Source organism: Hemitrygon akajei, chromosome 8, assembly GCF_048418815.1.
Source record: "Hemitrygon akajei chromosome 8, sHemAka1.3, whole genome shotgun sequence".
In the NCBI taxonomy this organism is placed as follows: domain Eukaryota; kingdom Metazoa; phylum Chordata; class Chondrichthyes; order Myliobatiformes; family Dasyatidae; genus Hemitrygon; species Hemitrygon akajei.
In genome coordinates, this window is record NC_133131.1 from 73,717,936 (window position 1) to 73,735,516 (window position 17,581).

The following is a 17,581-nucleotide window of genomic DNA, read 5'->3' on the forward strand; positions in this document are numbered from 1 at the left end:
CGGGTTCTCCTGCTTCCTCTCGTATCCCAGTCTAGTCGGTTCACCGCCCACTCTAGAGTGCAGTTAAGTGGTATAATCTGGGGTGGGAATTAATGGGAATGTAGAGCGAATACAACTGGCTCAATGGTGTCCATGATATGGCCTCTGAGAACTTCTCTGAACTGCACAAAAACTCTTTTAACAACCGGAAACTGGCGATGGTTACAGGATTGTGATTTGGCAGCAACGTGAACACTGGAGATAGTTGTGCAGATTCATTCCAGGATGCTGCCTGGATTAGAGAGCGTTAACTGTAAGGATAAGTGCAATAAATTTGTATTATTTTCTCTGGAACATAGGAGAGTGAGCCTAGTGCGTGCTTTCAGTCTTTTTGTATTTTCTGCCCAACAGAACAGGGGAAACTTGCAAAAGGCCCCATCCAACAAATAAGGTGCTTTTGTTGGTTGTATGTGGAGGAAGCAGTGGACTGGATTTGGATGTTATGTGTCCCACGTTTATCACAGTGCATGTTCTCACTTAGCGAATTGACCAGCATCCGCTGATGGCGCCCTCTAATGGTACAACTCAAGAACATTGACTCCTGCAAACTGTATGACAGTAACACTCCGAGGTGACAACAAATTACATTTATATTGCATCAAAGTAGCCAAATTATCCCACTGCACATCGAGAATTGTTGCCATAAGAAGTTATTGCTAGAACGGTACAGCACAGGAACAGGTGATACAAGTTAATAAAATTATTAGAGACATACTGTAGACAAGTAGACGGAGTACTTTTCCTCAGTGGTAATGTCAGAGAGGTTTAAATTGAGAGTTTAGATAAGTTTTTGTGGCAACCTTTTTACAACAGAGTGTGGTAGGTGCCAGGGAAAGTGGTGGAAACATTTAAAAGTCGCTTAGAACGGCACGGGATGGAGGAATACGGACCACGTTCGGGTAGATGGGGTTAGTTTGGATTTGTATCACGGTGGGCCGAAGGGCCTTTTCCCGTGTTGTAATATGCTCCCATGCTGCCCGCTGCGGGACTGACACCGGCTCCAGTTCGGGTACTTCAGCTACACAGAATCCTCGTTCCCCTTATTCGTTCCAACTTTGATTCCTGCGGACACCGTTACAGGTCTGAAGCCGGCTGGATGTAAGGAAGTACTGTGGCGGCCCGGAAACACTACCTACCAAGCCTGGTGGCGAGGACGCTGAGCTGGGCCGGGGGACCCGTTCCCTCCGCTCGGCGGCACTCTACTCCCATCTGACAGCACCGGAACCCTCGCCGGTTTGCTCCCTGCTCGGGGGGAGCGGACCTGTTCACACTGAAAATGATCAGTGCCCGTTGTCTCACAGAGCGAGGAGCAGGTACCTACCAGAGAGGAGCCTGTCATTCGCCGCCCCGCCCTCTGTCGCTGGCCCGCGTTAATTGGACGCTCACACCCCGCCCTGGCCCTGGTGCCCCCGCCAAGGTCACCGAGTTTCGGAGTTTGTTCTATACGGACAGAGCTGCACGCAGGGGTCTAACAGGGTGACGATATCGGTAGGTACTGACCGAGGAAACTTTGCTTCTGCAACGTTCGTCCCGTCCACCTGTGAGCTGCGGACGGTGTTCTGACCAAGAGCAGGGAAGTCCATCCCGTGTCAGCCTCTCATAATCTTGTTCGAGGATCTGCAGTGTTCTGGATTCGTGACTGGGGAGTTTATAATGGGGAGGGGGGGGGGGGTGAAAGGAAATGTGATTAGACACATTTTTCGTGAAGGAATGTTCACAAAAGTGCTGCTGACCCAAGGTTCAGGGTTCAATGAAGAATTGGTATTAATGTGTAACGAGCATTTGGGAAGGCAACTGTTTAGTTGAAATAGGATTTGAGTACAATAAAAACACATGCATTTGACTTTTGTTAGGAGTTTGATGAGATCATAATTTCGGTCTCCCTAACCTTGTTTTAAGGAAGTGCCGCAACCACCGCCTTGTGTGTTGGGGTTGTTCAAAGGACAGGGATTGGATAAGTTGGTCTTCAGTCCGAAGTACCATTCAGAGCTTCATAAATTTAGCACTTCTCTGGTTTTAAAATACTTCAGGGTATATTTCAGAAGAGGTGCCAGGAGTCACAGTCTCAAAGAAAGAGGCAAGCTATTTAAAAGTGAACACAGGGAAGCTTTGGTGGGTCCATGGAATTCTCTAACTCAGAATGCTGTGACCGCTCAGGTATTGACTCCATTTAACACACTGCTGTTTAAGGAACGTGGCAGTACAGGGAAAGCTTACCTTGAATTCAAAGACCAGCAATGAATAGCAGAGAAAGCCCGAGATACTGAATAGAATACCCCTGTTTCTATTTCATTTACTGTTACAGGCTTGCATTCATGTGGAACGTAGCCAGCCTGGGCCGGTTGGCAGAATGGCTCTTCCGCTGTGGTAACATCTGCAAAGTTGTACCAATCAGGAAGTATTTAATGAATTGCTTTTTCCCTCTTGGGAAAGAAAAGAACTAGTTGCTGACAAAAGTACCCAAAGTGATGAGAGGATTTTTTGGTTTTAACTAAGTAAATGGTTAACATTTTTCAATGCCTTGTCTAACAGGCTGGTGGATGCTAACTCAGTCATGGAACTGGATCAGCATGTAAAAGAACCAAAGTTGCAGGGCTATGAGGGTGGAGGTGCATCCCTACTAAAGGAGGTGCAAGGTAGATGGACGTATGGGCAGCCGGTGCAGATCACAAGTCCTGGTTATGTGACCACTGATGCCAGGCAGACAGTCTCTGAAGAGTATTGATAATGGCTGGGGTCACCCATTTGGTAAAGACTCTGCCCAGAAGAAGGCAATGGCAAACCACTTCTGTAGAAAAATCTGCCAAGAACAGTCATGGTCATGGGAAGACTATGATTGCCCACATCATTCAACACCGCACATAATGAGTGAGTGAATGAAGAAAAGGTGGAGGAGTCGAAACAACTGTGTTGATTAGGCAGAGAGCTGGCACGTACTTGAGGGGATGAGTGGCCACTTCAAGTACTGTTTATGTTTTATAGTGTGTCAGTGCCTAGCAAGGCCAGTGAAAAGAACAAGGATCCAAATTAGGGTTATTATCACCAATTTGTATAAAATTTATTGTTTTCCTCTACAAATATATTTAAAAAATTACTATGTTTAAAAAAAAGTAATGTAAAAAAAAAAGGAATAAGGGGATGGTGTTAATGGACCATTCAGAACTCTGATGGAGGTGGGGGGAGAAAGCTATAATCATTGAGTGTGGGTCTTCAGTACCTCCTCCCCAATGTAGCAGTGAGAATGGGGCATGTCCCAGATGGCGTCTTCTAGCGGCACTGACACGAGGATGTCCTCGGTGCTGGGAGTGTTGTGTCCGTGATGGAGCAGGTTTCTCAAACTGAGGTTGTAAGAGTAGCATGGTCATTATATCCAATAAGTATTTATTCTCTGCGAGTGTGCTTTCCACTGTCCTGAAGCTGTGAAGGGTGCCATATAAATGTAATAATTTTCAAATTCAACTTTTTCTGCGGCAAAGTTTGAGAGAAGTATGCTTTATATCTGACCGGCATCACTCCTATCAGTGGCTGGCTCCGTTGAACCAACACATCTTCAGCGTGTTAGAGTCACTTTGCAATTATTTGAAATATGGTACTTGAGCATAGAACTTGGCTTGCTGCCTCAGGAAGCTGAAAATGTGCTGTCTTTGGTGACTTTGCAGAGCATGGCACCTGTATGGGCTCAGATTGCTGGATTTGCCACAGTTCCTCATGTTGGGGGATTCTTGGGATGGTATGTTACAAGATCACAAGTCTCTACGTGGTACGAGGGCCTGAAGAAGCCATCATGGTGCCCACCCAATAAGGCGTTCCCTGTAGCATGGACTGCATTGTACACAGGAATGGGGTGAGTACTGTACGTATAGAGTTCATGAGAAAAATGAGAGCAATGTCAAATATTGTTCCGGTAAGTAGATTTATTTGGTTGCTGTGTGACATCTGTGAGTTCAGATCCTCCCAATATTGATAATGGCACTATGCCCCAGTCTAGCAGAGTGGGGCAGATTGAATCTCGTGTTCAGTACCTAGAGAGGCTGTAAAACAAATCAAGTGATGTAAATGGGATGAATGTGATTAGATTTAACTTTATTGTGCCCTGATACTGATGATGTATTTTATCTGTGCACACCTCCGGGCTTAACTGAAATGATAATGTGTTGGTTAATGTAAAACCTGGGCTTGCATGGGTCTCAAAAAGGAAAAGATGGAGAGAATATGAACTGACAAGTGACATCATAATGGAAAGGAAATGAGATTAAACAAAGCAACACAAGCAAAACGCTCAGCGGGTGAGGCGGCGTCTACGGACATGAATAAACAGTCAACATTTTGGGCCAAAATCCTTCTACCCTTCTTCAGGATTGAAAAGGAAAGGGGAAGGCAACAGTATAAAAATGTGGGGGTGGGGAAGTGGGGTAGCTAGAAGGTGGAGCCAGGTGGGTGGGAACGATAAAGGGTTGAAGAGGCAGGATCTGATAGAAGAGAGTGGGCCATAGGAGACAGGGAGGTGATAGGCAGGTGAGAAGAGGTAAGAGGCCAGAGTGGGGAATAGAAGAAGAGAGGAGGGGTAGAGAGTTTTTTTTACTGGAAGGAGAAATCGATATTTATGCCATTAGATTGGAGGCTACCCAGACGGAATGTAAGGGGTTGCTTCTCCACCTTGAGGGTGGCCTCAGCTTAGCGCAGGCGGAGACCAGGGGCAAACATGTCAGAATGGAAGTGGGAATTGGAATTAAAATGTTTGGCTACCAGGAAGTTCCACCTTTGGTGGATGGAGAGGAGGTGCTCAACGAAGTGTTCCCCCACCCGCGGTTCATGACATCTCACCAATGTAGAAGAGGCCGCTTCAGGAGCACTGGACACAATAGATGGCCCCAGCAGATTCACAGGTGAAGATTATACAGACCAGAGGAAATGGGATTGTGAGTATATGAGGAAAGGATTTAGTGAACTGCAAAATATGAACCTTTTTCCTTGTCTATCGCTAGGATTACAAAGTTGCTGGTAAATTATTAAGTTAGACGTAAATGACAAAGCCCATCTCAAGTTCATGCTTTTTTTAAAAAAAGTTGCAGCCAATGGGCAGGATGTGGTACAGGGAAAGTAAATTTCACTGAGTGAGGTAAAATCAACACTCCCCAGCATAAAGCAAAGAGATGTGTCGGTGATGCTGTCTTGCATCTACAAATGTTTCCGGATTGAAACAAATATCCAAGCTACAAGCATGGGTGGTGGTTGATGGTTTAATTTACGAATTGATTACTGCAAAGGCCTTTTCAAGTTCAAGGTCAGTTTATTGGCATTCACCCGTCTACATGAATATTGCCAAATGAAACAACGTTCCTCCAAACCAAGGTGCAGAACACAGTACATATAACTCACAGGCATAACACATAACAACTAATAAGATGCATTTATGACACAAGTTAAAAAGTAAACATACAATGCTACTGGCACTTCATGCGTGATGAGGACTGGGTGGGGGCAGGGAGTTCACTAGTCTCACAGCCTGGGGCAGGAAGCTGATCCCCATCCTTGTCCCAATCATGGCAGGGGGTCAAAGAGACTGCTGGACAGATGGGAGAATTCCTTGACAGTGCTTGAATAAATATCTTTAATGGGTGGAAGAGGGATCCTAATGATGCCCTCAGCGGTCCTTGCAATCCTTCAGAGGGACCTGTAGTCAGATGCCTTGTAGTTCCCGTACCAGATGCTGATGCAGCTGGGCAGACATTCTGAACAATGCTCCTGTAAAAATTGATTAGAATGGGGGATGGGACCCTCACTCGCCTCAATCTCCTCAGGCAGTGAACATGCCGTTATGTCTTCTTGACCAAAGAAGGACCAGGTGAGATCGTCCATATGTGCAACCCCTGAAACTTGGTGGTCCTGACTCTCTCCATGTAGGAGCAGTGTACATACAGAGAGTAATGGTCAACCTTCACCTTCCTAAATTCCATAATCACCTCCTTGTTCTAGTTGTAGTGCTCGCACCATTCTACCAGCCACTCTCCCTCCTCTCTATATGCTATCTCACCATCGTTGTTGATGAGGCCAACCACTGTTGTGTCATCAGTGAGCTTCATGATTCGGTTTCATCAACTTTACTGCTAAACTTGATGAAACCGAATAATCAAATTCACTGATGACACAACATCACCGGTCTCATCTTGCAGTGCAGTCCTGCATCAGCAGCGAGCCGGGGAGTGCCCATGCACAACGTGATGGAGCTAGAGATGTTTCTGCCAACATGGACTGACTGACCATTCGTCAATGAGTCCAGGATCCAGCTACAGAGAGAGCAGTTGCAACCCAACTTCTGACAGATGGTCATATTAAACACCAAGCTGAAGTCAATAAGCAACATCCTGGTATATGAGGCACCATTTCCCGAGTGGGACAGGACAGAGTGGAGTGCAGAGTCTTTGGCATCATCAGTGGACCGATTTGAGTGATAGGCGAATTGGAAAGAGTGCAACATAATAGGAAGATGGGATTTAACGTGATTCATAACCTGACACTCAGAAAACTTAATTATTGTTGATGTCAGTGCCACTGGATGGTAGTTGTTGAGGCAGGTTACTCTTGCCCTCTTGGGCATTGAGAAGATGGTGGCCACCTTGAAGGCTGAGGGGACAGTGAACTGTTCCAGAGAGATGTTGAAGATGTCTGTTAGAACCTCCATTAACTCTGCTGCACGATTCCTCAGCTCCTGTCCAGGTACGTTATCAGGCCCCACAGTCTTCCTAACATCAGCTGCGGCCAGACAGAGTGCTTGGTCGTCGGAGGGCTGCCTTCCTTGCTGGCACAATGTTCTGTGCATCAAACTTACTGTAAAAGGCATTCAGCTTATGAGGAAGATGCGTGTCACTGTTGTTGGTGCACAGGGTGGACTTGTGGTCCATTATGGACTGAATATCCTGCCATGTGCTCTTCGTGTCTCAATCTGTACATACTCTGTGAATAATCTCATTTTGCCTTCCGGATAGTGCAGGAAAGCACAGCTCTTGCTGACCTGAGAGCTGTCTTGTCCCCTGATCTGAAGGTAGGATCCCAATCTCTCAGATGTACCTGGACCTCTGCTGTAAGCCATGGCTTCTGATTTGCCTTCACAGAGGTGTGTTTAATAATGGTGAAGTCCTCAAAGCACTTCTCTATGTAGCCAGTCACAGATCCCGCATATTCATCAATATTAATGTGACGATTGTAGGCAGCTACCTCCCTGAACGTGCTCCCGCCCATGTCAAGACAGTTCTACAGTGGTGAGGTGGGTCCTTCTGGCCAGGCTCTTATCTCCCTTTGCACTGGTTTGACTCGAGAACCAGCAGAGCAGACAACTGGTGGGAGAATCCGAGGTGGGGGTAGGGAACAACTTTGTAGGCACCAGGGATGTTGGTATAAACCAGGTCTGATATGTTCTCACCTCAGGTCACAAAGTCAGCAAGCTGATAGAATTTAGGCAGGACCGTTTTCAAGTTAGTATGGTTGAAGGTGCCAGCAACAATAAAGAAACCAGTGGGGTGTGTGGTTTGCGAGTCTCTGGTGCTATAAGGCTCATGGAGTGCTTCCCCAGCATTAGAAGATGGGACGATTAGGTACAGCCACAATCACAGCACCTGTGAACGCCCTGAGTAAATAGAAGGGCCTGCACTTCACTATTAGGTGAACAGTGAGTCATCACTGCTGGAGCATTCACACACCAGTTCTTATTACCGTAGATACCGGATTATAAGCCGCTACTTTTTTCCCACGCTTTGAACAGCTTTGAACACTGCGGCTTTTACTACGGTGCGGCTAATGCATGGTTCTTTTTCATGCCGCCAAAAACATTTTGCCTCGTAACAGTAGACCAGTAAAATTGATGAGTAGTTCACAGAGGTCCAATGAAATTGTACGATGAATCAAGCGCACTTTCACAATTAAATTATTGTAAATCAGTCATTTGTACTCACCCTCATCAACATGGAAAACACTCGAAGAAAAGCATTGTGCTGCCTTTATGGCAGTTATTTAGTTTATAATATTTTCGCTTAGTAATTCATTTGTTAGTATTTTCTAGTTAAAGTTAGAAGTGTTTTAAGTATATTTGTTTTCTGTACTACATCCCGGGATGCTATGACGTCACATCCGGTTTCGCCGCGTCTTGTGGGGAAATACCGGTTTGGAGAAACGGGAAGGTGGGGGCGAGCACATTAGACCCAAGCGAAAACGCAGCTTTTAAGTTAAAGGCGATCAATAACTTTTCCTGGTAGGCTGCAGTATATGTTTTTTTACCAGTCGTTAGGAGATATTGGAATGTTGTTCGTGCACTGTTCAGTAAAAAAGTATACGCAACGTAATTTGTGTGTTACCGATACGTATGTATATTTAAAAGTAGCCGTGTTACAGGCACGGTTCGAAAAAAAGCATTTGCAATATGTATTTGTTTATGTTACTATACGGATTTAATTAAAAGTTAAAAAATCCTCACGTGTAATATCTTTCTGTGTAAATATCTCATATTACAACGTGGGACACCTGCAGCTTAAAATCCAGTGCGGCTTGTACAAGTACAAAATTGATTTTCTTTCTAAAATTAGAGCCTGTGGCTTTTAATCAGGTGCGCTCTGTAGTACGGAATCTACGGTAATGTTCTCATATACACCTCCACCCCGGGTCTTACTAGAGATTGTGGGAATTCTGTCAGTCCAAAAATAGATGAAAGCCCCCCCAACTGGACAGCTGCTTCAGGGATGGTATCCTGGACCCGTGTTTCTGTCAGCTGAACTTCATCTCACATTGATTCAGTCTCAGACGTAGGTAATCTAGTTTACTTTGTACCAATCGGAGGTTTGAAAGCAGAACCGATGGGAGAGCTGGCCTGTGGGGTTTGGCTTCAGTCTCGTAGGAATACCAGTGCACTTTCCTTGCTTTTGTGTCCTTGTGCGGAATTTCTGACGGGGTCTCCGAGGCCGCTGTTGGTACGGCGTGCTGTAAGTCCACGCTGCAGAGCTCCTCTGCTGTCCAACAACTCGCTCGTGAGGTAGACTTGCAGTACTTGGTGGTCTTAGTATCCAGCAGTGTCTGCTGATCGTAAGAAAGATGTCAAGGATGAATTAGTTGGAGCCATAAAAAAGACGTCAAGGATGAATTAGTTGGAGCCAGCATGGCCTTTGTGACTGGACGTGCTGTCTTTAAAAACTACACATCGAAATGCTTTTGTAAGAGGCCACTAAATTGTTGCTCTTTGTTTTCACAGCTATGCTTCGTACCTGGTGTGGAAAGAACAAGGAGGTTTCACACGTGAAGCACTTGTCCCGCTTGGCCTCTATGGGGTTCAGCTGGCTTTAAATTGGACCTGGACTCCAGTATTTTTTGGCGCACACAGACTAAAGCTGGTACGCATTAGACCATAAGACATAGGAGCAGAACTAGGCCATTTGGCCCATCGAGTCGGGTCTGTCACTTCATCGTGGCTGATACATTTCCCTCTCAGCCCCAGGCTCCTGCCTTCTCCCCGAACCTTTCACTCCCTGACTAATCAAGCATCTTTCAACCTCTGTGTTAAATACATCCAATGACATGGCTTCCATAACCACCTTTGCCAACAAATTCCGCAAGTTCCCCACTCTCAGGCTAAAGAAATTCATCCTCATCTCTCTTCTAAATGGATTTCCCTTAATTCTAAGTCTGTGCCCTTTAGTCTGAGTCTCCATCACTTATAGGAATTACCCCTCCACATCCACCCTATCTAGAATTCCCCTGCCATTCTTCTAAACTCCAAACCCAGAGTCATCAAGCACTCCTTATATAATAACTCTTTCACTCCTGGAATCATTTTCGTGAACCTTCTTTTCACTCTGTCCAATGTCAGCACATCCTTTCTTTGTTAAGGGCCCCAAAACTGCTCACAATACTCCAAGTGAAGCCTCACCAGTTCCTTATAAAACCTCAACATTCCATCTGTGTTTCTATATTCTTGTCTTCAAAATGAATGCTAACATTGGATTTGCCTTCCTCAACACTGACTCATCCTTCAAATTAACCTTTAGGGAAATCCTACACAAGAACTCCCAAGCCCCTATGCCAAGATTTTTAAAATTTCTCCTCATTTAGAAAATAGTCTATGCTTTATTCCTTCTACCAAAGTGCATGACCATATATACTTCGCAACACTGTATTGCATCTGCCACTTCTTAATCTGCCTAAGTTTTTCTGTAACCTCGCTGCTCCCTGAACACTACCTGCCCCTCCTATCTTTGTATCATCTGCAAACTTGGCCAGAAAGCCAATTCCATCATCCAGATCATTGATATATAACGTAAAAAGAAGCGGTTCCAACACTGATTCCTGCAGAACACCACTAGTCACCAGCAGCCAATCAGAAAAGGCTCCTTTTATTCCCATTCTTTTCCTTCTAATCAGGCAGTACTCTATCCATGCTAGTATCTTTTCTGTAATACCATGCACCCTTATCTTGCTCAGCAGCCTCACGTGCAGCACCTTGTCAAAGGCCTTCTGAAAATCCAAGTAAACAACATCCACTGATTCTCCTTTGTCTATCCTACTTGTTATTTCCTCAAACAATTCCAACAGATTTGTTAGGCAAGATTTTAAGATCTTCCCTTCAGGAAACCTTGCCCACTTTATCATGTGGCTCCAAGTGCACTGACAACTCAAATTTAACAATCAGCTCCAACATCTTCCCAACCAGTAAGACCCGTCCTCCAGAACCATGCTCGAATCTATTGGTTCTTGAAAGATCATTACTAATGCCTCCACAATCTCTTCAGCTTGGTTTTTCAGAACCTGGGGTGTAGTCCATCTGGTCCAGGTGGTTTGTCTACCTTCAGACCTTTTAGCTTCCCCAGCACCTCCCCAGTAAAAGCAACTGCACTCAATTCTGCTCCCTGACACTCTTGAACTTCTGTCGTACTTGCTTGTCTTCCACAGTGAAGGTTGATGCAGAATACTTATTTAAGTTCATCTGCCATTTCTTTGTCCCTCATTATATCTCTCCAGCATCATTTTCTTGCAGTCGGACACCTACTCTCACCTTTCTTGTACTTGTTACATATTTGAAAACAACTTTTTGTATCCTCTAGCTGACCTTCATATCTCAACTTTTCCATCCTTATGGCTTTTTTTAGTTGGGTTCTATTGGTTTTTAAAACTTCCCAATCCTCTTAATTCCCACTAATGTTCGCTTTATTATATGTTCCCCCTCTTTGACTTTTATGCTGGCTTTGACTTCCTTTGTCAGCCATGGTTGTGTCATCCTCCCTTTAGAATACTACTTCTTTGGCATTTATCTATCCTGTGCCTCCCATATTGCCCCCAGAAACTCCAACTATTGGTGCTCTACTGTCATCCCTGCTAGTGTCCCCTTCCAATCACCTTTGGAAAGCGCCTCTCTCTGTATTTCCCTTTATTCCACCGTGATACTGATATATTGACTTAATTTTGGTCTCTTAAACTGCAGGTGAATTCTATCATTATGATCGTTGCCTCCTAAGGGTTTCTTCACCTTAAACTTCCTAGTTAAATCTGGTTCATTACACAACACCCAATCCAGAGTAGCTGACCCCTAGTGGGCTCAACCACAAGCTGCTCTAAAAAAAGCCATTTCATAGACATTCTAGAAATTCTCTTGGGGTCCAGCATTAACCTAATTTTCACAACCTACCTGCATATTGAAATGCCCCATGTAACATTGCCCCTTTTACATGCCTTTTCTATCTCCTGTTGTAATTTGTAGCCCACATCCTGGCTATTATCTGCTGGCCTGTATATAACTCCTATCAGGGTCTTTTTACCCTTGCAATTTCTTAACTCTACCTATAAGTATTCTACATCCTCCAATCCTATGTCACCTTTTACTAATGATTTGATTTCAATTAGTGTCTTTATGGATATTTTCTTGTAAACATACTCTTATTTCATTTTTAGGTATCTTTTGTTACAGTATGGATTTATACCCAACATGCTCATGTTGTCATTGCCATTGTGTAATCATTTCCTAGTCCTATAGAAGCGCTGCCCATGGTTTATCTATGACCCAATGTCATTTCCCCTGGAATTTGGAGAAAGGGTATATAAGGATCAATTACAAAGAGAAATAGTGAGGTTATGAGTTGGGGTTAGACATCAGGTAATGAGCTTGATGCCTTTTATGTGCTTTTTAACATCTTCCCCAGCCTTGTGTCAGAGCATCCTGGGCACCAGACCTAATTTTAAGGTTACACTCTCTTGCTCTGGATACAATCATTAGGGAAGGGGGGGGGGCAATATTTTCTGATTTATTTCAGATCCTTCGGTTATCTGAAATGCCTCAGTGAGATCATTCCCTCCATCTTCTCTAGTCAAGGGAATGCAGCCTGGTTTATACAACCTGCCTGCTTCATCTCTTCGCTCCTGACATTGTATTTCAGGGAGAAAGTGGAATGTGTTGCATAAGTAGAAGCAGAAATCTACTGAAGTGATGTTGAAGAGATAATGTTGGCCAACATGTTGGGAAATATCTTTATGTTACACAAACCAGGGCAGGGTGTGCTTCCTGATAATGCAACGCTATCTCAGCTGTGCGTTAGAAATTTAGCCTCAAGTGGAGCTTTGAGCTGTACTCTTCCTAAGGAAAAGAAATATAAGAAGCAACTGAAAATCAGTTGGTGTAAGTTTAGGATCTTGTCTGGAGCACTGTCACTTTTTTATCTGACCATTTGAGCAAGATATTTCCTGACAAGTTGGGTGTGTTGTGTTAGCTGATTGCTACAACGTGAACATCACTTACCCAACAGTCACTGAGTTAGAAATGGAGTTGTAGAATTGTCCAGCACAGCCCACTGTGTTCGTGCTGATCTTTTTGGCGATCTACATTGTTGTTGTTCACTTCTATTATTTGCATGATTTGGTTTTTTTTCTTTCTCTGTGGGGGTTGGTCTTAATTTTTTTTATTGGGTGCTTTTGGGTCTTGGCTTTCCGATTGTCTGCTAAGCAAATAAATCTCGAGGTTGTATAATTTATACATTCATTGATAATAAATGCAGTTTGAATCTTTGAATCCTACACTTGGGAGGCAGAGTGGATTTGCATCTCTACCAAAGGAGGTGTAAGGTGCTCCTTCTCTCTGTTAACCTGCAGGTCACCCTTGGGCAAGGTGTAGCACAAATTTAGCCCCCCTCCCCTGATCAGGGTCCCATGAAGCCATGGGGGCAGGTGGTGTATGTTCATATGAGCAGCCAGTGCATATCACAAGTCCTGATTATGTGACCACTGATGCCAGGCAGACAATCTCTGAAGTGTATTGATAATGGCTAGGGTCACCCATCTTGTAAAGACACTGCCCATTAAAAGGCAATGGCAAACCACTTCTGTTTATAAAAAAAGAAAGTTGCCAAGTACAGTCATGGTCTTGGAAAGATCATGATTAGCCACATCATATGACACAGCACATACAGAAAGAACAAATGAACACTAATCTGCATTGGACTATTCAAGTGTAATGTCAAATGTTTCAAGTTGAGTGAACTTTATATTGGGGGAAAAACATTGCCCTTTGAAAGAGTTATAGCATTTTTCTACCAAATTGATTAAGTATAATATTATGTAAATATCATTTTATGAAATATCTGTTTTGGTAATTTATAAAACTTACAAGTTTATAAACAACAGCTTTAACTATTTCCATTTCTTCAACTGCCCTCATGTAACTTTCTTCTGCTACAATGGAATAGAAAACTTCTCAGATACACCCACCATGAAAGGTGGGACAAGCTCATTCTGCCAAGGTATTGCCCAGTAGGTCTGCACTCAGTCATCAGCAAAGTGATTGAAGGTGTCATTGACCATGCTGTTAAATGACCTTTATACATTTTTCCTGGTACTGGTGACCAGCTTGGGTTTCACCAAGATCTGATCAACTACTATTGATACCAGATTGCAATTGACTGTGCATGGCAGAGAGGAGTCCTGGTAAATCGGGCATCAAGGGATAACACTCCAATGTTTGGAGTCCGAACTCGCACGAAAGAAGATGGTTGTTGTTTGGCAGCAGTTGATGATCCCAGCCCCTGGATATCATTGCATTCCCTCAAGGAATTGTCCTGACCCCAACCATCTTCAGCTTTTTCCAGTCACCTACCTTCCATCAGAAGGACAGAGGTGGAAATATTCACTAAATTGCTTACTGCTCAATTCCATTAACAGTGCCTCAGCAGGGAAAAAAAGTCCATGCTTACACACAGCAAAGCCTCGAAAGCACTTGGACAAGAGCTGGTAAATGGCCAGTAACACTTATTTCACAGAGGTAACAATCAGTGACCATTTCCTAGACAAAGAGTTGGACAACCTACTTTGTTAAGTCAAGATATTGTGGTATCACAGTGGGCCTTGTTTGACATTGAATTGCTGAGTTCCTGTCACTAACATCGTGTGGGCCACCATTGACTGGACCCTCAACCACATAGGTCACCTACCTACCAGAAAGATGTAAATAAGGTTGAAAGAGTACAGAAAACATATACAAGGATGTTGCTGGGACTGCAGGGTCTGAGTTATAAGGAAAGATTGAATAGGTTAGGTCTTTATTCTCTAGAATGTAGAAGACTGAGAGGAGATTTGATAGAGGTATACAAAATTGTGATGTGTATAGATAGGGTAAATGCAAGCAGGCTTTTTCCCCTGAGTTTGGGTGGGACTACAACCAGAGGTCATGGGTTAAGGGTGAAAAGTGAAATATTTAAGGGAACATCAGAGGGCAGCGAGAATGTGGACCCAACGCAAGTGGGGCATGCGAGTTTGATTTCAATGTTCAGGAGAAGTTCGGATAGGTACATGGATGCAGGTGTAGGTGGGTGGGAGCAGGGAGTTTAAATGGCTCGGCATGAACTAGATGGGCCGAATGGCCTGTTTCTGTACTGTATATTTTTATGACTATGGTTCTATATAAATAACGTGACTAGAAAAGCAGGCTGGAAGTTGGGTATGTTGTTACCAGTGACTTGCCTCCTTTCTAACACCTCAAGGCATTTCTATCATCTGAAGGCACAAATCATGGCCAGGATGGAATATTCCTCAGTTCCCCACATTCCAGTGTAGCTCCAACAACTGTCGATGGTCAGATTCAGACAGGATCAAGTTTATCATTAATGATGTATGTTGTGCAGTACAGAGCAAATATAAAATACAATATAAATGATAATAAATGTATTTAAAAGTTAAATTAGTGTAAAAAGGGAGCAAAAATAGTGAGGCAATGCTCGTGAGTTCATTGTCCATTCAGAAATCTGATGACGAAGAGGAAGCAGCCATTTCAAAAACATTGAGTGTGTGTCTTTAGGCTCCTGTACCTTCTCTCTGACGATAGTAAAGAGAAAAAGGTATTTCTGTGGGAAGATATTAATTTAAATCTCTGTATTAGTGTCCAAGTTCTCTGTTGTAAGCAATGTTCCCTCTAATTTTTAGTAGTCAGTGTGCACAAAAGTCTTATGTTGTGCAAATTTTTTTTCCTGTGACAGAAGTATGTGCGCACTGAATACACACGTGGCACAGTTTATGTAGGTTTACAAAATATTTGACATAAAACTGCACAGAATAACAATAAAATAACATGCGTATTTAAGTCACTCAGTTATTTTTTTCCCTCTCCTGTCTTGGGCATTTACCCATTCTTTGATCTCCTCTGGGTTTGATCGTTTTCTCTGTTGCTCATCTGCACTCAACCATAACATGCTTAGCACTCCTGTAATGGGTAATGACGGGTTCTGTTGCCTGTGCTTTTGTACACTGTCCAAATGTGATTTACTTGCCAAATGACACTTCAAAAAGTCAAGTTTCCAAATATCATCCCACTTCTTTCCACTAGCAAATTCTCCAGCAACTTTTGCATCTCAACAATACAAACAGATAACTCCATTTTCCGAATCATACATAAATATTTCTCGTAGCTGAATGTTCATGACCTCATGAGCTTTCGGTGTAGCAGTTTCTACTATTTTGTTAAGCCATTCAACTTTGAACAAATTTGCAGTTCTTTTGCACTTCACGCCCTTCGCTTCTTTTGAATTCAACATAGAGAATCAGTATTTTTTTCAATAAAAACTTCGTAAGCTATCTACAGTGTTTGAAACGGATCTTTGTAAACTTTACGATATGAACACTGTCCGCCAAAGATGGCTGCCGCCGTGATGCAGCTGTACAAACCAGAACAGGAAAGGTGAGGTGACGTAAATTAGTGACGTGCGTTGTGGTATTTGAAAAACCAACTAACTAGTTAACAGAAATATTTAGCTAAAAGATAATTTTCAATAAGTATAATTATTAATTACTACATTATTTTAGGTAACTAACCTTTTGTGTGCACCTTAATTTCCTTTGTGCGCAGGTTGAAAAACGTGTGTGCGCGCACACATGCACAGCTTAGAGGCAACATAGTGCTGAATAATCCTGGTGTATGTAATAAGTACAATTGGTAAATGCTGAGCTCTTCTTAATTTCCTTGCTCATTAATTTTCTCTCCTTTGATTTCTTAGGCTTTGGCCAATATTCTTTGTCTGCACGGAGCTGTAATAGCGACAATGGTTTCCTGGTATCCCATCAACAGGACAGCCACGTTACTCATGGCACCATATCTTGCCTGGCTGACACTTGCCTCATCTCTTACCTACTGTATCTGGAGGGACAACCCTGGAAAGAAAAATGAGTGAGCAGGCAGTTCAGTGGGTGGAGTACCTGCCTGTCGTGGTCCTTCCAACCTAGTCCGCCAAACACAAAGGACAAAATTGCTGGGGAGAATATGACTGCTGTGCTTTTATTTTTGGTTTGTGATACAATAGAATACAGACTTGAAATTGCTGAATGTGTTTGCCAGGTTAATGTGTGAAATGTGGGCTAACAACTTTTTTTAAAAAAAAATTGGAGCATTTGAAACTTGTCCCTTTAGTACTTCTAGTACATTATTGGAGAGGAAAAGATTTGGGAGAGACAAACTCCAGACGGTAGTGTAGTGGTTAGTGTGACACTACTACAGCTTGGGGTGTTTCAGAGTTCAACTCAGATTCCTCTATAAGGAGTCTGTGGAGTGTGTGAGTTTCCCTGGGGGCTCTGGTTCCCTCCTACACTCTAAAGTCACGCTAGGTAGGTTAACTGGTCATTGTAAATTGTCCTGTGATTAGGTTAGGGTTAAATCGGATTCGTTGGGGGTTGCTGGACAGTGTGGCTCGAGAGGTCTGTTCTATGCTGTATCTCTAAATAAATAAATAGAAAATAAATAAACTGGAAATTGACCAAGTGGTTTTTGGGATCTGTACTTTAAGTAGGCCATTTTCCTCACTGCAATAGAAAAACATTCAATGGCAGTGAGGCCTCTGAATTTAAATAATGATATCATCTTGCATCATTTGAACTATGAACTCTCGTAAACCTACTTCAAGAACACCATAATTATCTGAGCTTGTAGGGTTGTCATGATACGTGGTGAGCCGTGTTTGATATCAATGCCCCTGTGTGTATCAAGATCAGACTTTGCACCAATTGTAAGGGGAAGTTGCAGATGTTTCAGTCACAATTC

The 17,581-nt window shown here is 43.3% G+C and overlaps 1 protein-coding gene across 1 annotated transcript; it reads left to right on the top strand.

The window, feature by feature from the left end:
• Positions 1 to 1,325: 1,325 nt before the first annotated feature.
• tspo (translocator protein) lies at positions 1,326 to 17,295 on the top strand. The gene is made up of 4 exons (XM_073054045.1): positions 1,326 to 1,527; positions 3,699 to 3,883; positions 9,275 to 9,413; positions 16,545 to 17,295. Exons 2-4 carry the CDS (start codon positions 3,702 to 3,704, stop codon positions 16,716 to 16,718), a joined length of 495 nt encoding a protein of 164 aa, XP_072910146.1. The 5' UTR covers positions 1,326 to 1,527; positions 3,699 to 3,701; the 3' UTR covers positions 16,719 to 17,295.
• The last annotated feature ends 286 nt before the right edge of the window (positions 17,296 to 17,581 follow it).